General features: G+C 41.0%; 4 protein-coding genes across 7 annotated transcripts; 2 read left to right on the top strand and 2 right to left on the bottom strand.

Annotated features, from left to right (window-relative positions):
* Positions 1-203: 203 nt before the first annotated feature.
* On the bottom strand, positions 204-1231 carry fahd1 (fumarylacetoacetate hydrolase domain containing 1). Its single transcript, XM_080043624.1, has one exon. The coding sequence runs from the start codon at positions 1148-1150 to the stop codon at positions 488-490; it is 663 nt and encodes a 220-aa protein (XP_079899750.1). The 5' UTR covers positions 1151-1231; the 3' UTR covers positions 204-487.
* Positions 1232-1497: 266 nt separating this feature from the next.
* Positions 1498-5442, top strand: hagh (hydroxyacylglutathione hydrolase). Of its 2 annotated transcripts, none has more exons than XM_080043313.1 (9): positions 1498-1635; positions 2697-2881; positions 3441-3505; positions 3632-3749; positions 3852-3960; positions 4145-4248; positions 4368-4469; positions 4560-4639; positions 4774-5442. In XM_080043313.1, the coding sequence occupies exons 1-9, from the start codon at positions 1569-1571 to the stop codon at positions 4871-4873; spliced, it is 930 nt and encodes a 309-aa protein (XP_079899439.1). In that variant the 5' UTR covers positions 1498-1568; the 3' UTR covers positions 4874-5442. The 2 variants fall into 2 exon arrangements, with proteins under 2 accessions (XP_079899439.1, XP_079899440.1); XM_080043314.1 differs by lacking the exon at positions 1498-1635 and adding an exon at positions 1841-1877.
* A 1335-nt stretch (positions 5443-6777) lies between these two features.
* Positions 6778-12965, bottom strand: narfl (nuclear prelamin A recognition factor-like; the record flags this gene model as incomplete). The annotated part of the gene is made up of 11 exons (XM_080044661.1): positions 6778-7382; positions 7656-7813; positions 8544-8681; positions 9117-9189; positions 9273-9402; positions 9536-9654; positions 10009-10143; positions 10672-10801; positions 10887-11030; positions 11649-11744; positions 12900-12965. 11 exons carry the CDS (start codon positions 12963-12965, stop codon positions 7141-7143), a joined length of 1431 nt encoding a protein of 476 aa, XP_079900787.1. The 3' UTR covers positions 6778-7140.
* Positions 12966-14686: 1721 nt separating this feature from the next.
* e4f1 (E4F transcription factor 1) lies at positions 14687-21900 on the top strand. 3 transcript variants are annotated; one of them, XM_080044652.1, is made up of 14 exons: positions 14687-14817; positions 15094-15206; positions 15316-15397; positions 16132-16313; positions 16437-16557; positions 16663-16815; positions 17021-17208; positions 17794-18021; positions 18375-18486; positions 18635-18852; positions 18977-19175; positions 19272-19435; positions 20609-20671; positions 20805-21900. In XM_080044652.1, the coding sequence occupies exons 1-14, from the start codon at positions 14712-14714 to the stop codon at positions 21177-21179; spliced, it is 2304 nt and encodes a 767-aa protein (XP_079900778.1). In that variant the 5' UTR covers positions 14687-14711; the 3' UTR covers positions 21180-21900. The 3 variants fall into 3 exon arrangements, with proteins under 3 accessions (XP_079900778.1, XP_079900779.1, XP_079900777.1); XM_080044653.1 differs by having other exon boundaries at positions 18372-18486; positions 19275-19435; XM_080044651.1 differs by having other exon boundaries at positions 18372-18486.
* Positions 21901-22143: the final 243 nt, after the last annotated feature.

The raw sequence follows: 22143 nt of genomic DNA, 5'->3' as shown, positions 1-22143 counted from the left end.
TCTTACAACAATGTCCCTTGTCATAACTGTCCCTGGTCTCCCCTATAGCATAATAACATTCTTATAGGGGCTGGTCCTATTCTTTCTCCAATAATAACTAGCCTACTTCTTTGACTTTTCACAGCAGGATCATACTTCCACCTACATTTAAAAAAGCAAGAGCTTTACTTTTGAGAAAAAGTTTTACAACAGCTATTATTGCACCTTTTATTTGAGTCAACATTTTACAAATAGCCTACTTCTTCCATCCCAGTTGATCTGAGACTGGGACTAAGACAATGGATTGTGAATGATTAAAAAAATGTGTTGGTTTAGGTAGTTAACACAGCAGTAAAACAGATCATAATGTGCCAAGACTACAGGCTCAAGTATATCATCATAAATATGGTCCTGATGGCACAGCACTGCCATCTGCTGATCCCCACAGATATTGAAAATACATTATTATTTTTAACCCTCCAGTAAAGTCACGAGTCTGAGTGTTCATTCACAGGTCTTGTCTCTCTACTCTGAAGCTCATGGTGACCACGTCCTCGATACCGGCCTGCAGCTCGTCGTGCTCCTGCACGGCGGAGACTCCTTTGGGCGTCCCGGTGAGGATGAGGTCCCCCTCCTCCAGCGAGATGAATTCGCTGATGTAGCTGATGAGGAAGGGGATGGAGAAAATCATCTGGGAGGTGCAGCCGCTCTGCTTCAGCTGTTCGTTCACCTTCAGCCACAGCTTGACGCTCCCCGGGTCCGGGATGCGCTCCTTGGGGATGAAGTCGCTGACGGGGCATGAGGTGTTGAAAGCTTTGGCCAGCGTCCAGGGCAGACCCTTGGACTTGCACACCTCCTGGACGTCCCGGGCGGTCATGTCCAGGCACAGAGCGTAGCCCGCGACGTGCTCCATGGCGGCGGACTGGGGGATAGCCGTGCCCCCCTTCCCGATGACCACCCCTAACTCCACTTCATGGTGCAGCTCGCTGGAGTACCGGGGCACCAGGATAGGGGAGCCCTCTCTCAGGTACGCTGAAGGTGGCTTTAGGAACAGCAGGGGCTCCGTGGGAATCGCGTTTTTCAGCTCCTTGGCGTGGTCCGCGTAGTTTCTCCCCACGCAAACGATCTTCCTGCCCCATTCCCAGAATCGAGTTATATTTTTGGCTGTCATTATGAGTGGAAACGTGAACGTCTGAGCCGCACTGAAGCAGTCAGCACCAGTCGGACGGACTACACTTTGACCGACGCTCCGGTTCCCTGAAGGCAGATGATTGACCTACGGCAAGCCTGAAGGGACATGCTGCGAACTCAAAAATATAATCAAAACTGTTAAATCGTTGTTTTTGAGAAGTTAAAATAATGCACACATGTGAAATTATTTAACTCATATAAATCTAGATGGTGTTTTTTATGGATTCCTTGTTAAATAGATGCGTAGAATCACATATCCACGCGTTAAAACGAGTATTCACGATCCACACCCCCAGACTTGATTGGTGGAGCCTGCTGGGAGGTTAAAGTTGAAGCGGAACTGAAGCAGAAACCAAACTTCTCTTGTTTATACATATACGTGATACGCGATAGTTGTAATGTTATTCAAGACGCTAGCAGGGAGTGCCTGCACTCTACTCGGAGCTGCAACAGCCCTCAAATTCGGTACGTTTCTTTTTTATTTATTTAGTATGCAAACGCCTAGCTGGCCTGCGTGTTATAGCTTGTGTAACTACGCAAACCTTTTCTAGTTACGTAGGGCTAACAGGGTTTTATTTTCCTTTCGCCGTGTCTCATGAGGAGAGCTGTCAGATGAGCACAGCTGGCATGTCAGAGCAACCACCTGCACCTCTTACATAACCTCCTCCATGACAGTCCAGTTTGATCACTTCTGTAGCAGCTAGGTGGTAAAAACTATTTTAAAGATAGCATTGGAGCTAACGTTGTTTATAAATGTTGACGTTGCTCACCTAATGGTTCTTTATATATCTTGATATTTTGGCGTTGGTTTCCTTATGTCTTCAAGTTTCTTTATTTAGGCTATTATGCAGAACAGGCGTATTCGTTGGAAATAGTTTCCAAACTGAATATATTCATATTGTGTGTGTGTGTGTGTGTGTGTGTGTGTGTGTGTGTGTGTGTGTGTGTGTGTGTGTGTGTGTGTGTGTGTGTGTGTGTGTGTGTGTGTGTGTGTGTGTGTGTGTGTGTGTGTGTGTGTGTGTGTGTGTGTGTGTGTGTGTTGTAAAATAGTAAAATACTGTGTAGGCCTTACAGTAGAGTAGAATACTGTAGGCCTACTGGAGGAAGGTATGTAGGCCTGTGGTATAAACACTACAATGTGTATCTAACTATAGACAGATAAAAACACAATTTGATGAACTTATACTATAAATGTTGGAGTTTTTAATTACCTCATGTTGGAGTTTTTTTTTTTTTACATTATTTTGCTGTTGTTTACCTTGTATATTTCTGTCCTATATCAGCTCACAGGTTGAATACTTGTCGAGCCATTTGCTACCAGGAAACAAATGGCTTTATGCAGCTAACGAATAAAGCTCATTTGTTTCCTGGTTTTTGGCTTAATTTCCCCAAAATTTTTAGGGGAAATGGTGTTTTATAATGATGTAATAATGAGCTATATTAAGACTATCGGAGGGTGTACTGTCCTCGTATGACATTGCAGAGTGTGTCTGTTAAATATTTGCTTTGTTTCCCCCTCTGTGAAGCACCTTTGGAAGTCAAGGCCCAGGCAGCTGCTCTGCTCCATGCCACAGTGAGGAAGTCTTCTCTGGTGGAACAAGCAAATATGAGGATTGAACTTCTCCCAGCCCTCAGTGACAACTACATGTACCTGCTCATCGATGTGGACTCCAAAGAAGCAGCTATTGTTGACCCGGTGGAGCCCATTAAGGTCAGTTTACTCAGTGTACTCTTCTGGCATTTCCATTCTATTATACCCTACACTTCTAATCTGCTAAATATCCGATTTAAATAAAACATTTTTTTACTTTTTACTTTACTAAATTGTATTTAACACTACTGGTTGCTTGTACAGATCCATATTTTCATATAAAACACGTGATCAACTTATAGGATAGGGATACGATAGGATGCATTAGGGATGTACTGTAATTCTCTGTTATGGTATATACTGTATGTTTCATTCCTCTTTTTTCCTCACAAGGATATTTCCTTTTTCTGTAAAACCTGTGGAGTTAAGAAAGTGTTTGGGGATAAAATTATTGATAAAATGCTTGGAAAAAATCCTTGGATGCACTAATAAATGAAAACACACACACATTGAATTTGTCATGATGTTAAAACAGAAAATGAGCGACAAATCCTCAAATAGAAAAAGCTTGAACTAACAGATATTCTGAACCTTTAGCTTGATCAATGCATTTGAACAATTATCAGAATTGTAAATTATTCATTTGCTATTATATTTTCCTTCTTTGTGCTTTCAACAGGTTGTGGAAGCCGTAAGAAAACATGGCGTAAGGCTCACAACCGTTCTGACCACTCATCACCACTGGTAAGCTACACGATAAGTTCATTTTTATATTTTACACATAGTGTTCCACTGGCCACCATTTTGCATTATATATTCATGAGAGCCTTCTCAGTCTAACCGGCCAAAAATAATGTCTTATCTCCTCAGGGATCATGCTAGTGGAAATGAGAAGCTGGTGAGGCTAATGCCAGGGCTCAAAGTCTATGGAGGAGATGACAGAGTGGATGCTATTACGAAGAAAGTTACTCATTCGCACAGTTTCAAAGTAAGAATGCCAAACAATTTTTCTAAAAAAAACTCTGAATATATATATATATATGCCCAGTTAATGACTAATGTTTGCTCACTGGTATCATTCTTTCCCCAGCTGGGTTCACTCAATGTCAAATGCCTGTTCACGCCGTGTCACACAACCGGTCATATCTGCTACTATGTGACCAAAGAAAACAGCACAGAGCCACCCGCTGTTTTCACGGGTACGTCTACATCAAATTAAATATACTCCAACAAGTCAAATACTGGGTGATAGTGGAGACAATAAAATCTGTCAAGCTTGATCAATAAGTATTGATACTGCCTCTGGAACAAGTCAGAACCTTTTTCATGTGTGACCCTTTAACGTCATGAAGACATTTTATTTATTTATTTATTTCCTTGCAGGGGACACACTGTTTGTGGCTGGTTGTGGTAAATTCTTCGAGGGCACAGCAGAGCAGATGTACAAAGCCTTGATAGAAGTTCTGGGAAGCCTGCCTCCTGAAACGGTAACCATATGCATTCCATTTGTAATGTCAGACTGAACGGTGGAATTCAGGAGTCTGAAAATGTACACTTAAGCTGCATGATAGACTGACTAAAACTATGGTGTGTTTTGTGTTTTTAGCGTGTTTACTGCGGTCACGAGTACACAGTCAGCAATCTGAAATTTGCACGTCATGTGGAACCAGACAATGAAGTCATTAAGAAGAAGTTGGAGTGGGCAAAGGTACTGGATGTTGCCTCGATCATATGATCAAGCACTGAAACAGTTTAATAGAATAGAAAGATAACCTCTGTGTATTTTATAATCCTTTAGGAGAAATGCAGCAATGATGAACCAACCATTCCATCCACTTTGGAAGATGAATTCACATTTAATCCCTTCATGAGAGTAAAGTATGTACAGCATGATTTAAATGTATTATTTTAGCCAAACAGTGCACCCAAAGATCTATGTGTGAGTGTAGTTTTTGTTGTTGTTGTTGAACTTATTATTCTATATAATGTATTTTTTTGACTTTTTCATTCAGAGAGAAGTCCGTGCAAGACCACGTTAAGCAGACGGAACCGATAGAAACCATGAGAAGTCTCCGGAAAGAAAAAGATGGCTTCCGTGTTCCAAAGGAGTGACTTCCTATGCACTTAATCCAACTTTTCTCTTAACAACTACTAACAACACTGCGAGCTGTTTATATAGCATACTTAAAAAAAAAGATGTATTCAAAGCCACTTGAAATAGATCCACTTCATTAGGTCAGTCAGTCATTTTACTTGTTTCTTTGGATGATTGGTTATTGTGATTTTTCTAAGGAATATTAGCCCATCCATTGAATGAGAAATGACTTTATTAATCGGTACATTGGAGATGTTAGAGTCTTTTAAGTATAATGTTGTAATATATTGATGTATGAATGACTATTTCAGGAAGTGTTCCTATTTCAAAACTTTCACCAGGACAGGAAACGGCATAATTAACAGATGTTGGAACGTGTGTAAAGTTTATGTAAATTGATAAATTAATTTCTGTAAAGATTTGTTTCAATGTTTCATTCAGACCTGGAATTGTTCACCGATGCTTCTTCTTTTAAATCATATTTACTTGGAAGCCATTTGGTTTATTTTGTAAAAATTCGGAACGTGTTTTCCTTCAAAGCATTCTGTGAGCAAAGCTTTGTCAACTTCTCGGTGTGTCAGCATTAAATGTTTGATACCAAAACACTCTTCGGCATGTGACGTACAGACTTACGAAGAACAATGAATGCATATTAATGTTCTTTGGGGAAAAAGCAATAATACCCATTTATGTAACGTGCGCAGAAAGAAATGACTTGCATTCAAAATATAATATATACACACTTTGACAGTCTACACACAACTTACATAGCCCTCAATATTGCATCTATGTGAAAACACTGTGTGTGTGTTTGAGGTGCCTCGCTTTTGTACACTAGGGTCTTTATTTTACATTCAGATTTCAAAATAATTTTGCATAATACAATATATTAAAACATGTATGGGCTAAAGAAAAGATAATTATTAATAAGAAAGTTACTTGATTTAATACCAAAAGAATAAATTAATACAAAATAGGCTTTTCAACAGACTGTATATGTATTCAATACTTCTAATTCAAAAACTCTTGAAAAAATGTAATTGTTTTGAATGTTTCTGGGCTCGATTAAATGCGTTTTATATTAACATATTTACCTATTAGAGTCACTTTTAATCTTAAGGCTGCAGAAAATGTTCGGCTTTGTGACACAGCAGAAGTGCGACAGTAGCATATTTTTCTCAGCTCCTTTATCAATTGACAAATTCAACTGTTCCTGAAGTGTCGCGCGCTGTGGTGCGCATGTGCCTGAAAGGGCCATGAATGTTAAGGTGCATCTCCATCCTGGAGTACAACTAGCTTTCATGTACCTGTCTTGCATTCCAAATCCCATACCTTTTATTTTTAACTATACTACATACCAAAGCATGATGGTTTACATAAATACAGCAAAATGCTATTGGATGTATTAGGTCATCCTGGTATATTTGGCATAGCCTAGTCGTCGGTTTGACATGCGTATCCTAAACCTTTTTCTGGGATACTGAATAGTATGGAAGTATGGGTATTGGAACACATGGCTGGTAAAAGAGAAGCAAAGCAAACAGGCCAGACTGATCACTACAAGCCTATGGCACAATAATATGAGGAAAGGAGCTGGATGGCGCCACCTAGTGGCTGTGTTTAGTTATTCTTTAGAAGTAGCCTATAGCTTCAAATCTCAATACAAATGTTATTGTAGCGTATGTTGTAATAAACTTCATTATCCTGGACACTAACTGGTTATGTTATGTATGTTAGAGCCGGGATCAAAAAGTGGTTGAAGAATTTATGGATAGAATAGATAATTCAATGAAACCTATCACTCTAAATCAGTATTTAGTACTTTTTCTATTCACATTTTCTAAAAGAACTTACATAAAACAAATGGACAAAATTAAATAATGTCTTTATTTTTCAATATATAAGGTTAAAACAAGGAATGATTATATTTTGCTTTGCGTTATTTCCACTCACATTTTCTCACAAACTAATTATTTACTATTATGTGCATTTGAATGGACAATCTGAAGCATACGGGCAAATTGTCAGACTATATACATGATTTGGCTTGGCGTCATCATTGTGTCCATTACCTACAACCTGCTCTTCTTTTCCAGGCACAAAAAAGTGCCAAAAGTGATTCAAAAGGTTAACAGGCATAAATCAGATCTTACTATATTCCACTTGTCCAACAAACCTTCTCTTCTCTCTGAAGAGAGACAGAAATGGCCACACATATTTGGACGGTTCTGTCGTCACCGAAAGATGCCTCTCACAAAAAGTATAATGGTGGGAGAAGTGTTTTTCACCACTTCATAGTGAGGCCATTTGTCATCTTCTCCACAGTGTGGTACTGAGTGTGCAGCAGCTCTTTGGCTCTCTCCTCCCCTACGCTGCTGAGCCAGGACTGGTACAGCTCGGCCACACGGACGTCCTCTTCTGGAGACAGGGGGCGCTCCGACTGGTAGAGCTCCTCAACCTTCTGGAGAAGCTCCTTTGCGCTTTGCCCAGGTAAGGGCTTCATCTGTCCACCACCGTTTAGACAGCCTGGTTATGAAAGGAAAACATGCTGGATAAATCGCTTTAAGTTGCTTGCAAACATTAGATCAGTTGAGCAGTGCGAGTGTGACTACTGTGCAACTTGTGCTCTTCAGTTATCCACCTCACAGCTCCATGCATGTGTTTGAATTGCCCGCCTTTTTAAATTCTGTTAAGTTCCCCAGAAGTGGCTGAACACTGCGCTGTATAGCTTTCATTTATGAAGCTATGTAACAAGCATGTGATTTCTGAATAACACTTTGTCATGCTTTTTCACTTCACCTGATGGACAGGCCATGACTTCCACAAAGTGGTACGGCGACTTCCCCCTCTTGAGTTTCTGCACCAGGTTCTGGATGTTGCGGAAGCCGTACGCAGAAGCAAAGCACAACAGGACTTTGCCGTCTTTCTCTAGCGTCACTTCCTGGAAGTCTTTATTCCTGTGACAGAAGGATTGAGGTGGGGGAACATAGTTAGGTTGATATCTTCATACCACATGAGGACAAGTGCCTGCACACTTAAAACCTCAAAAACAGCAGTAATGAGCCACGACCTTGGTTGAGTGACAGTATGATTAAGAATGACCTACAATGGGGCGCCTTTAGCTCAGTTGGTAAGGCGTCCCCCTCCCGGGCCGGGCCCAGCAGCAGACCCGGGTTCGATTTCCACCCACGGTCGTTCTCTGCATGTCACTCCCCTCTCTGCCCCATTTCACCTCTGTCTCTCTGCACTATCAATAAAGCATAAAAATGCCCAAAAAGGGGGGCGCCTTTAGCTCAGTTGGTAAGGCGTCCCCCTCCCGGGCCTGGCCCAGCAGCAGACCCGGGTTCGATTCCCACCCGCGGTCGTTCTCTGCATGTCACTCCCCTCTCTGCCCCATTTCACCTCTGTCTCTCTGCACTATCAATAAAGCATAAAAATGCCCAAAAAATATCTTAAAAAAATAAAAAATAAAAATAAAAATGCCCAAAAATATCTTAAAAAAATAAAAAATAAAAATAAAAATGCCCAAAAAATATTAAAAAAATAAAAATAAAGAATGACCTACAAGGAAAGCTATCTTGGGATAATTGAACTCAACTCGAGAAAGAATGAATTGTCCTTCAAGCTTGACTGTTGCAGGCGTCATAAAAGCAGCCGAGCTTTGGAGAGCTGTTGAGACAGACTCACCTGAGGGTCTTGTAGGAGAGCTCCTTCACCTCCTCCCCAAACAGATGCTTGGCAGCGTAGGTGAAGACATGATGGAGGTATCCCCCTGACCCGCTCCCAGCGTGGCTCAGGAACTCATCCCCATTCACACTGCTGAACCTGGTTCCAGAATAACATAGTGTGTGAGTTTGCCTTCTCCTCTGGAAATTCATGCTGTAGCTTGTATTAAAGGGCACATATTTTGCTAATTTTCAGGTTCAGAACTGTTATTTGGGTTTCTACTAGAAACTGTTTTCATGGTGTAGTCTCCAAAACATCTTTAAATTTTTCTCACAGTGCCATTGCTAAATCCCCTCTTTCAGCCTATGTCTGAAACGCTCTGTTTTAGACCCTGTCTTTTGAGGTCCCACCTTTCAAAAAGCCCAGTCTGCCCTGATTGGCCCTGAATCTAACTGCCGGAGGAATCTAACTGCTAGGTTTCTTTGGGGGGATCTGTGGTCACACTGGGGACCCATATCAATGTTGAAAAACTATGAAAAAAAAAACCTGTATTATAGGTGACCTTTAAAAGAGACCAAACGTCACAGAACTTACATTGTATCAAGGGGTGCAGGTTCCACATCATTGAGAGACATATTTTTCTCCTCCAGCATTTTCTGAACCTCTCCTGTATGAGACAGTGAAAAGTATAAGAGAGAAGACCAAACATGTTCATAAACACAACAAGTATCGTGAGAGTGGTTACCGCACCAGAGGTGATGACACAGTCCACTTCTCGAGTCTCGGCTTCGTCCAGGTAGAAGTCTGACCGCGAGGCCTCAAGCTTCTTGTCAAAGCAGGGCATCACTGCCACGTGGTAGATCTGCTGTGGGCTTAATCCCTAACCACACACACACCAAACACACAGTCATTCAGAAGTGAACTCCAGCAAGAATCAATGAAAAGTGAAATGGCTTTAGCTTTAGCGTCCACCGTTCTGACTGCTATATCTGGAACTGCAGCTGTTCCACTACCTGTTGCTCTGCAAAATAGCCTTTGACCAGAGAACCCATCATCTGCTGGGGGGAGCGAGTGGTGCTAATGTACGGGAGAATAAACTCCCCATGTGTCTTCTCTGCGTAGCAAATCCAACCTGAACAAAACACATAGGAGCACAGTGTGATCTATAGTGTATACATCAATATTCCATTGCATCCAAGATGCTTTATTATTCTAATGTCATACTGTTGCCATCTAATTTAATACACAGTTTCACATTGCAGTCATCCAAATATGTTAGTCTACAAAATAAAAACTGAGAGCTTCTTATTTATAAAACTTTTAAATGTAATCAAAATAATAAGTGATGAATAGAATTATTGTTTTTCCCTCTTCTTTAATATTTATGTTGTAAACACATTTTGGAGGGGTGGGCATTTTGCTTTTATGAGGATGGCCCTACAATATTATACATATACATAGATGGTTGAACTTGTTAGTGTAATACCTGGACAGGCCGATGTCATCATGGGCAGACTTTTACTGTCCTGCTCCTTCCTCTGGAAACGCTCCACAAACTCTCTCTGGCTCTCCAGCAGGCTGAAGGTCCGGCTGAAGCTGGTTTCAAACACATGATGAACTCCTGCAATGGTGATAATAATCTTCAGAAGTGAGTGACTGTTCCTGCCTACCTCCACCTTCTCATTTGCGGCTTTACGATTGGTTTTGTGATGTATAGTACTGTGCAAAAGTGTTTGGGTGGGTGTGACTGAAAATGCTGTTAACTAAGACTACTTTCAAAAACGGAAGTTTGATGGCACTTTGAAGGGGAATAAGCATGATGTGTTTTTCATCTGCTGCACTAAGTTTCCTTGGCCGACCACTGTGTCTATGATCCTCAATGTTGCCCGTTTCTTTGTTCTTCATCAAAAAAGCAGCACATCTTGAAACACCAGTCTGCTTTGGAATATATTTGTCTGGGAGAGACCTTGCTTATCCAGTATAACAAACCTGTTCCCTCACTTTAGCATTTTTTTTAATTGATAAAAATCAACAATTATTATTTATATTTTTAAAAGCATTCTTATATTTCAAAAAAAAAATTCACACCTGCCTATAACTTTTGCACAGTACTGTAAATAGAAAGGAAAAGGGGAATATTTGAGCTCACCAAGGCCTTTGAGGAAAGAAGTGAGCCTCCTTCCTGCCTCACTACTGCTGAGGTCATAGTGTGCAGCGATGGACGCTCTGGATTGCGGCGACACCGACACCACAACCACCTTCTGCTCTGTCTCATTATCCTGTCCAGTCCAAACCACGCATTATGTGAATACCAAAAGACACCCAAAATGCATGATCAAACACAATACATCTACGTATCTCTACCTTGTTATTTTGCAGCACTTTCAGAAGTTCCTCGTGGCTCTGCTGCGTGATGAGGACGCTCTCAGCGGAGGTGATGCAGCCGCTGCAGGCCAGACAGTCATTCAGTGTGATCTTCGCTTTTTCCAGCTTCTGCTTCCCACCATCCTACAAACAAAGCGCAAAATGCATTGAAGGCAATTAAATATCTAATTAATAGTTCCACAATTTTACTTAAAGGTCACATATTATGCTAAATGCACTTTTTAAATGTGTTCTAACATATCCATGGGTCCACGGTGTGCCTAGAGACTGCCAAAATATAAAAAAAAATAACAATCTCTTTTGCTCACTCTCCCCCTTTCTGAAACCCCCACCCCTCCCCCCCAATATACTCCAGTCAGAATTCTCCTCGTTTCTGACCTCACAAACTGGAAAGCCAGAAGCTTCCACTGTGCAGCCCACACCCCTATTTCTTATTGGTCCACGGCCCTGACAGACAGAGGGCGAGGCGTATCTGGCTTCGCTTCCGGACAGGGTCCGGGGGGAGCTCAAAGATTGTATATTTACGAGGGGAGCTGCAGCTCTTTTTAAAAAATAGGCCATTGTGAGATTAGCTGAACATCAGCATAGTACAATAAATTATCTGAAAGTTTTTTTCAGCAAACAATTAAAGAAAAACGTATTAGGGACCACTAAGACCATATAATATGGTGTATAATAGAACCGAAAAGTGTATAATATGGGAGCTTTAACACAGGTTTTTGACTGAACAACGGGACCCACCTGGTCGACTTGGAAGTAACTGCCATCGTCTTCTATTTGAATTTTGGCCACAGATTTACCTGGCTTCTTCTCTAGTTTGACAGGTTTGACACATTCCTGCAGAACAGAAACAACACATGATATAAGAGGATGAGAGGATTGATCAAAAATCAGGATGAATAATGATTAACAATGAGTTAATTGTGGTTCATTTCCATTATTGGGGTGACAATCACACACATGAGTGACTTGAGAAGGCTGTTTAGCTCGCTTACGTAAAATCCTACACCAATTTCCTGATTTGTTTTATTTCCTCATGAAGGAGCTGCATCTTTCCATTCATTCCTAAATCCTAAACCTGTCACCATGACTGAAGGCCATTCTTTTTGCCAGGATAATCATAACATACAATTTCCATATTGCCCAGGCCTATTGAGTATTATAAATATAGCAATATGAAATCATGTTTAACATCAAAAGGCACCTGACAGAACTGCTTCAGAACAACAAAGTAAAGAGAATAATAAAAACAAAATAAAATGCAATGCAAGATAAACTACATGAATCAAGACAAACATTTAAAGGGATAGTTGAGTATTTTTTTGAAGTGGGGCTGTACATGTGTTACTTAGGCATAGTTAATATGTAACCTTATGGAGCTAGCAGCCAGGGAAGTCATATGGAGTTTAGGAGAGAGGTCACTGTAGGAGAATTCAAAATTGTGCAGTTGCAGAGGGGGCCAGTAGAAAAACGTAAAACAAATTGTAATAACCTAAACCTATACAGTCAAGGACATTCAAAAAGACCATTTGGACGGTGAATCAAGCTGCACTACTGTATTGCCTATTGAGATTCAGTTTAATTGGTCTGTTATTCACTAAAACTAAAGTATTACCTAACCTCTACTTCGTTGTTGTTAGATCACTGCTAGCATTAGCACCAAGCTAACAGTTTAAACCTTGACACACATGCAATATTTTCAACGTGAGCAATGTTTGTGATTAGTAACAGTTAAACCAGTGAGTTTACATTGTATTAAGATAAGCCTTGGTGAAGACATGAAGACAAAAAAATGGTTGAGGTAATTTTGGGAGGGATTTCTCGATGACACTTAGAGATATCGGTCAGTACCATGGTCAGTAGCCTACACATGCTCGACATTTCAGTACGATTATACTATCGTCTGCTTTTACATGTGAACTGAACCATTAGCGTTAACATATACTATAACATATTATTATGTTGTAACATGTTAGAAATGCTTTTCAGTACCTGAGAGGGGGTGATATAATCATCCAAGTCTGTCAACTGCAGCACACCGCTGAAGACAGAAGCCATACTTACTGCCGTAAAGTGTTTTGTTGTTTACTTTGGTGTCGTGAATAGATGTCCTTGATTCAGCCAATACAGAACAAAATATAAACAATTTAACGACAAAAAAGACATGCCAGGGTGTAGTATATATACGTATAATACATACATACATTAATAATAAAATATACCAATGATAATAATGACAATACCAAATAATAATACAATTAGGCTATAGTAGCTCAATTGGGTCTGATTCCCTCATGTTGTGGCAGGCAAATAAAAACTCTCTTCCTCCCTAGTTTTCTCATCGTTTTTCACTCATGTTCTCTGTGTTGGACCATCAGTTGTCCCAAGTCCTCTCTCTCTCTCTCTCTCTCTCTCTCTCTCTCTCTCTCTCTCTTCGGGATAATTTTCCTGAATTAGATTTTACCTCTCCTCATTATACTCTTTGCATGCTCTTTTAAGTTATTCTGTCTCCCTCTCCCTCTGTGTCTGTTTCTATAGGCCTATATGTGTGAATGCTGTCTTGCCTCCTCTGTGGTTGTTAGGCCTGTGTTTTACACAGTTCTCTTCCTGAACTTGTTAGATGTCTTCCTGAATCCATATTATTTACAAATGTTTAACAATGGTCATGTAAGAAATGTGTCATGTAAACTTGCTCATAGTGTGATTTTCGGTTGGCCTGTTCTGTGCACACAACATCTATCATCTGTTTGTGCCAGGATGGGGTCCCCCTTCTGTTGAACATTTGTTTCCTAGACTGGTCTGCATTTGCTCTTCTGTGTTGGCAAATCATGTTTCTTCTTTATTGAATACATGGCCTCTATTAGGGACCTTCCAAGTACAAAACATACAATTGTACATACAATATCAATTGTAAAGGCTCATGTGACTATGAATTCATACTATTGTGAAAACATAAAACAATAAAACCAAGGATTTAAAAAAATGGAGAATCAGGTAGAAAGCTGGGAGATGGTATGGTAAATCCCTCCCCTTAATAGTAATGCAACAGGGAACCTCACATCAGTTAACTGTCAACTTTAGACAGAAGGCCTAGTTTCATTGACATTTATCATGGGTGGTCCCTGTGAGAAACAGAACCCAAAAACAAATTTGATGTGTTGTATTATGTTTCACATTATTTATTGTCTCTGTAGGCTATTTAATGTGTCTGTCTGTAATTGTTTTACTTTTGTCTAACAGGTCTCTCTTGAGAATGAGACCCCGTATCTCAATGAGATTAGGCCTACCTGCATAAATAGCCTAAAGCCTAGTTTAAATAAAAAATTGATGAACCAGCACTTATTTGCTTTTGGATATGTTTCAAATGTTTAAGAAAATGAAGCCCATTAGGCTACTGTGTAAACTGGATAATTACCACTGAATATGTTGTCAATTTTATAATAAGCTGAATTTTGACTGTGAGAGAAGAGACGTGCATTATTGTTGTATGCATATGGCCCTCGGCCTAATTAAAAAAGTGATTCAATTAGTAGGCTATATTATATCTATTTATAACATAAATGAATAGATTATGAGATAATGGAAGCCATGTATATAATATTTTTTGAACATTTTGTAAGTATTTCATAAGTGATTTAAAACCTAAATAAGATTAAAGCAAGTTTTCTTATTTTCTGTGGATGAAAAAGACCGAAAAAGTACACGCGAACGCACCCTTTTGTTGTTATGACTACGCGGTCGTAAATCCGCCATGTTTTCCCTCCTCGCAGCGGCGTTGCGACAGAGACGGAGAACTCGAACGACATGAATGTAGAAAATAATCATACGGCAGAGACGGAGAGTGAGCCGAGTGAGCAAACGGAGAACGGCAACGAGACCATCACCATTCAGACAACGCTGGGAGATGAAGGTAGGCTCTGTTTTCCAGCTCAAAACGGACCGAAATGATCGTCAAACATTGCGTTTGGGGCCTAGCTCACTCTCTCCATCATGAAATGTTGCTAATGTGCTAGCTGCGATTAGCAACAGCACGAGCTAGTTTCTACCTTGCTGCAGCTTCTCTCAAGACGGCAAGTCCTAAGCCTAAAAAAAGTTTGACAACATGTAGGATGTAGCTGGCAGCACTAGTACTTGTTGTGTGTGTGTTGTTGTCTCATGCTGAAATGTGCTGTCTCTGTCCTGTCAGATGAGGACGTGCACAAGTGTGGACGCTGTCAGTCCGAGTTCTCGTCGCTGGAGGCTTTCATCCAGCATAAGCTGCACCGAAACAGCTGCAAACGCGTAGAGGCCGAACTAGAGGTATGAACTGTGTAGGTTTATATCTACACAGTCTATGGTTAATACACAAGTGACCGCCATAAGCAGCAGACTAGGAGCAAATGTTGATATCCAAAATGTTCCCCCCCAGGTTACTGCAGCCAATGGAAGTCCTACAGAGGTGAAAACTGTTGAAGGTGCATCCTCAGAGGAACCAGAGAAGCTCCCCGAAGGTGGGTCAACATCAGGACTAGCTTTTATCAATTCATTTTGCAAGTGAATTTTACCCATAAATCATTTTCCTGCTGATCCTTTATACGTCTTCAGAGGCTTTGAATATGTTTATCCAAATAGTACGTTTGGTATTAAAACATCTTTGAGAAGTCTTAAATATCCTTACACTAGGATTTAATGAACCTTTGTTGTTGTGGCGTTTGAAAACTGTGAATAATATGGTCACGATATGGTCAGGTTGTAAAATTGGGACCTCTCGGATTTTGTTTTAGAGACAGATTATGACTGGCCATTTTATTTTGTATTTTAAATGAGTAAACAGTTGGGCAGATTGATTGTCTCTAACGTTAAACTGTTGCTGTTCAGTTTTGGTTATTGTAAAATTGGTCTTTAATTTCATTGTGAGTGGCATTAAAAAAGTCTAAAATCTAATTAGTAAAATAATCTAGTGAAAAAACTTGCCAACAATTCCCAGTGCAGGTTAGAAGATAATTTATGCCAGATAGTTACTTGTTTTACTCAAGTCTGTTTCCTGCCACATATGACAACAAAAAAAGATTTAGAAATCACACATTTGAGAAGCTGGGATCAGTGATTGTTCTGTATTTTTGCTTGAAAGATGAAAAATACCTGCTAATTTCAGCTCTAGTCAACATTGTTTCAACTTCTGCGTATCAAACACTTGATCTGCCGTTGAATTACGTTTTTTTTATGTCTTGTTTTTAACACGCAGATCACAAAAAGAGTGTGTTGGGTCGCGGTCGGAGGAAGAAAAACGCTTCGGTTAAGGTGAACGAGCAGTCGGACGGGACTGAAGAATTCATATCCGACAATGCCGACGGTGACAAACGGCGGTTCAAAGTCAACCTAGAGGGCCGCTACATTTGCCAACTATGTGAGAAGTCCTTTAAAACGGTGAGTCATGCATTTCTTTTTCGTTTGTGCGTATTTTATCGGGAAATGTTCCTGGCAGGTATGTTACACTCAATCTTGCCACTAGTGTTGTTTCTCAAATATGTTGTGTTGTCACCCGAACAGACCAACATCTTGAGGGCTCACATGAAAACACACAGCGAACAGAAGAACTTCTCATGTGACCTATGTGAGACATCCTTTCGCACTAAAGGCTCCCTGATTCGTCACAGTCGTCGTCACAGTGGTACGGACATTAAACTGGGACTGTTTTAGTATTTGAGTTGATGCCCTCTAATATATAATTTGACCTCATTGATGACTTACTTTTCTTGCTGTTCTCTTTTTGCAGATGAGCGGCCGTATCGCTGTACCCTATGTGGCCAGTCCTTCAGAGAGTCGGGGGCCCTCACCAGACACCTCAAGGCCCTCACACCGTGCACCGAAAAGATCCGCTTCGTTCAATACAAGGAGATTCTGGTCAGCAAAGAGGGAGTCCAGAAAGGTCAGGAGCTGTTTTTTGTGTTGAGGGCAGCTGGTTCTCTTTCTTAATATGATATATGATCTATGATAGTAAATAAGTTAGCTATCGATGGGATATTTTTAAGTTAAAGGTTGACTATGTAGTACTCCAATTATAATTTTAATTTTAATTTCCTAACAAAAGTGATATTGAGTCACTGACAGCCTGGTCTGTGTGAATTGTCCAGGAGTGGAAGATGAACAGGCTGTAGCAGCTGGCCAGCAAGAGGTGGTGGTTGTGGAGGATGAGCCAGAGGAGCAGGAGATGGTGGAGGCTCACACCGCTGTGGTCAGTGTGGTAGACGCTAGTTCCCAAGAGGTTCTTCATGAGGTCCACTTCACAATGGAGGTGGATGGAACAACGCAGGAGCAACAGGTGGGTGGAAAAAGGGTGCACGTTTAGCTCAAAGTCCTTATTATGGGCTGCCTGTTGCTAGGGGTGTAACGGTACACAAGAGTCACGGTTCGGTACATACTTCAGATTTGAAGTCTGGTCGGTTTGTTTCTCAGTTGAGAGGAAAAATGCAGAAAACTGCTTGTTAGTCATTAGGAACATCAGTTTAATTAGTTAAACACCAACAGTTAAACATGTTTGCTATCAGAGACTCAGCGAGTGTTTCAAATAAAATATATGAAAATATAAATATTGAAAAAAAGAAAAATGCTGCAAGTTGGCCAATAAATAAAATCCTCAAATAAAAGTGCAAGTTCCGCACCACAGTCAAAACAAGCGTGAACATTCGGCATCATTACGCCACATTAATGCTTTTTACGCCATAATCACAGAAGTGCCGGTACTGTGACTGCTCCGTGCGAATACGTGCATTGTTTCACCCCTTAGCTGTTATCGATCACGATGCACACAGAGCACTCACTGTTCTCTTTGTTTAAAGTGCTTATTGGTGCATTTTTTTGCCAAACAATTGGGAGTTGAGCCTGGTCTGCTGTGTCTCTTGGCCAGGTGGTGGTAGATCAGTCTCAGGCGGAGGCCCTGGCCGCGGCCGCAGCAGCAGGAGACAACCTGATCTGCCAGGCCATCATCAACTCTGGCATCGCCCTGGGGACCACGGAGGAGTCTGTGGTGGAGGAGGAGGAGATGGATAAGGAGGAGGAGTCGGACTGTCTGGGCCCAGATGAGAACATCACAGAGGTCCTGGTCAAAGAAGAGTTTGTGGAGATGGAGACAGAGGTAAGGAGGATTGGAGACGTTTGGGTTGACTGGTACGTTTTTATAACGGCGTAAACATTGGTTACGTAACACTTTTTTCACGTTATCTTAATTGCTTTGTCCTTTTTAAATGTTAGCATGCCATTATTTCGAATGTTAGATCTACTCTATAGTATATTTTGAGTCCTTTGTTATCTACAGTATTTGTTTTGTTTTTTTAAGGGTAAGAAACCTAAAAGTTGTTTATCGCTCGCAGGACAACCGGACCTGATCACCAGTTTTTGGCAGATCTGGTTCTTGTGTTGCAGGGATTATTTGCTTAAATAACTTTATTTTTTGAAATGTCTGATTGGCTGCTTATGTGTCCTTAGCAGGAGGCAGCTGAAGAAGATGAACCGACATCCTCGAAATTGCACACGTGTCCACACTGTAATCGCTCCTTCAAGGGATTGAACTACTTCCGCTTTCATGTCAAGGGACATTTGGGTAAGTTCATAACTATTAACGAGGACCCATTGCATCTAGGTACGCTCCCCTCTTCAAATCATTTTACTCTACTTTGTAAAAATCTGAAAGACAATCTCGTTGTTGTTTTTCAAAGATAAATACATTATTTCGTTCTTCTCTTTTATAGGTTACAAGCCTTTTAAGTGCACACTCTGCCACAAAGAGTTTCTGACTGGTTACCTGCTGAAGAAACACATGGAGGTGCACGTTAGCGAGAGGAGGTACAAGTGTGGCGAGTGCGGCAAGCTGTACAAAACCGTGGGACATGTACGCGAGCACATGAGGGCCCACTCGGATGAAAGACCCTTCCACTGCGCCAGATGCAACAAAGGTTACAAGACCAAGGTGATTTAAAAAAAATATATATATCAGTCTGCTATGCTAGATTAGCAATCACCAAGTTGTTCAGAGATACGAAAGGAAATTCCAGTGCCCTCCATCTCTGAATATGTGTCTCTGTCCTACCCAGAATGCCTTGCAGGTCCACCAGCGGACCCATGTGGAGGACAAACCCTACGTGTGTCAGTATTGCATGAGAGGCTTCAGGGAGAAGGGCTCCCTGGTGCGACACATCCGCCATCACACCGGAGAGAAGCCTTTCAAATGCCCCAAGTGCAGCCGAGGCTTTGCTGAGCACGGCACGCTCAATAGGCACATGCGCGCTAAAGGTCGGTGTGCTCGACGGACAACAAAAAGTAAAAAAAAACAAAAAAGAAAGGTATTTACAGCAGTGATTAAGAAAACTATCTTTTCCTTTGGACCAGGAGGCTGCCAAAAAGACGACTGTAGTGAGCAGCAAGACGAGGAAACGGAGGAGCAGACGTCAGTGGGAAGCCTCACCACTGAAACCATCATCTCCGAGGATCCTCACGCTGTACTGGTGGAGTTCTCCTCTGTGGTGGCAGACACACAGGAATACATCATCAAGGTGAGCCACATGGAGGCAGTGTTGAGGCCAGAGCTTCAAGGTGTGTTCAAGGGCACATCATAAAAGTAGAGATTTTTTGGGATCAAACTCGTTCAAGCACATTGTCCCCAGGCTTTTATTTTTTATAAGAAGTGACTTGCAATTTAGGTTAACTTCAGACAAAATTTCACACAAATGGTCACGTCTGCAGGGAATGGATGCGTGCTGATTTAGAACCAGTCACTCAGCGCTGTCCTAGGCCTGAGACCTCTATGTTTTTTTAAACACACTACATCTCAGGGCCATTGAAGAGACACAAACTTAATTACTGGTCATTTCTACAGTTGCAACTGTCATTTGTTTACAGAGAAAAGTAACCGCAGGCTGAATTGACAAGAGTGGAAACACCGACTTCAAAAGGTTTTGTTGTATTCCACACTATTTTGTATTGGAGTGACTGATGGGCACCGTTTTAATAACAGCTCAAAAATACTTGATTTGCATGGTCCAAATAAAGTTTTGGAGACAGTTCAGTCACTAGTTAGTAGGTGTTACATGGAACTGACATTATGGCTATACATTGGAGCTGTAGCGAAACAGTTAACTAGAAATCTCAGAATAAAAATGCAATATTCAGCTTAGTTATATTATATCAGGAAAACACAATTTAAACAAACACACAAAAATACTCATCTTGTTTTTATAGAAGACATATAAGAGTTTGTTGGCCTAGAAAAAGACTATGCTTCTTCTGAAGCCTTGGGTTAACATAAGTAGAGATGCTCTTGAAGCTGCTTCATTCAGCTGTGTTCATTAAATATAACCACAACGCTTTCATTTCAAACTGTGAAGATAAATGTTGGTGCATTAGTGTGCAGGTCTGAAGGCTGGAGGTTATTTATTTAAGCTTCATATACTTTGTTCTAAACACAAGACTATAACTGATGTCTTTGGGGTGTTGTGGTGAACTCTTTAGAGTGCAGTGGTGCAGACTAGAAGGACTTTTTATTTAGTATTTCTGATGATTAGATTTAGACCACATGTCTGGTGTCTGTTTGTCCTTTTTGTTCACTCCTATTTTTTCATTTCAGGTCCTTAAGAGGATAATCAATTACAATGTGTTAATGCTTAGAGCAACTTACTGCTAGATTTTGTCGTTTGTTTTATTCGCCATGCTTCTATCACATCTTGCAGACTCAAACGGAGGAGGAAGTCCAGGAAGAAGAAGTTACACTAATTCAAGACAGCCAAAATGAGGTCAGTATGAGAACATCTGTGTGTGTGTGATCTATAGCTGATTTGTTTGCACCAAAGCATTGCTGTTAACTGTATCCACATTATCTTCTTTACTGTCCTTCTCTTATATATGGTAACCTCCTCCCCTGTCCAGATGGGTAACCACATCATGAAAGTGGTGCAGCGTATCGTCAGACAGTCGCGCGGCGGCTCGGGCAGCCACCAGATCATCGTGCGCAACATGGCGGAGAACGAGGAGGGCGGAGCCACCATCTCCGACTGCGGCGACACCATCACCATAGCCACGCCCGAGAGCCTGACGGAGCAGGTCGCCATGACGCTGGCATCCGCAATAAGCGACGGCACGCTGCTAGCAACGGTGCCCGACATGGAGACAGAAGAGGACGGAAGTGTCACTGTGGTATCCACGGAGGAAGCCGCAGAGGAGGAAATAGAGATCGAACAGCAGCAAGAGGAATATGTTATCACCACCCCACAAGAGGTGGAGATTCAGACGGTCATTGTATGATGGAAGAGGTATCCTCCCATCTACGGACTGCGAATTGATCTGCCAAAAGTTGCAACTCTACCTGTGTAGTCAATTACTGTATTACTTTCCATGAGTGTGAGATTTGAGACTCTAAAATAGTGGCCAAAGTGTTTCTAAAAGTTTATAGTGACATAAATGGAGCGACCTACAAAGCCTGAAGAATGAGGTGTGTGCATGAGGACTGTTGTATCATGGGATTCAATTCCGTGGATTGATCTACCAGAAATCAACACTGCATTCGGAATGCTAGCATTTTTTTTTTTTTTTTTTAAGGTGCATACAGCTTTAAAGGATAATTAACTATATTCATTTTGTGAGGCTTTTTTATTTTAAAAGTCCGAACAGATGCAGATTACTTTAAGGTAGTACAAAACTGTCTTTGCCTCTTGATTTGTGTTTTCAAATCTGCAGTGAAGGAATTTTATTCTTTTTTCTTTTCCAACCTAAAAATGAAATCATTTCATCGCGGTGTACACTTCTGCTCCCTACTGTCCAATTTTTTGGAACTCTTCATCCTCGGCTTTGAAACACGATGCCCTTTAAAGCCCGGCCGTTCCTGCATGTGTGCCAACGCATTTGAGTTCGGGGAGAGTGTAAACTTCCGATGGTACAACGTCGGTCAGTTATAATGCATCCTTAAACACGATGGATGTGCCAGACACATGTAATGTTCTCAGTTTACTCGAGCAGAGTTTGAATCAAATAAAAGCTATTTTGTTATAAAATTGGCTTCAATTTATCTTTGTTGATGTAACCTGTTTCTCTGATTGAGAAGATAGTCTGACCTTACAGTGTGTGATTCATCAGTGTACTAATTAAGATTTCTGTGATCTCATCTGTGATGGGTTTTGAAACATTATAGTGGAAGAAAAAGAAACAAGTGTCACCCTTTGTCTTGCCTGTATCTCCAAACGAACATGCTGTATTATTATTTTGTTCCAAT

The sequence above is a fragment of the Ammodytes marinus genome (assembly GCF_949987685.1).
Source record: "Ammodytes marinus genome assembly, chromosome: 16".
NCBI lineage: Eukaryota > Metazoa > Chordata > Actinopteri > Uranoscopiformes > Ammodytidae > Ammodytes > Ammodytes marinus.
Note: the sequence above shows the minus strand (reverse complement) of the source record. Positions and strands in the feature narration are given on the sequence as shown.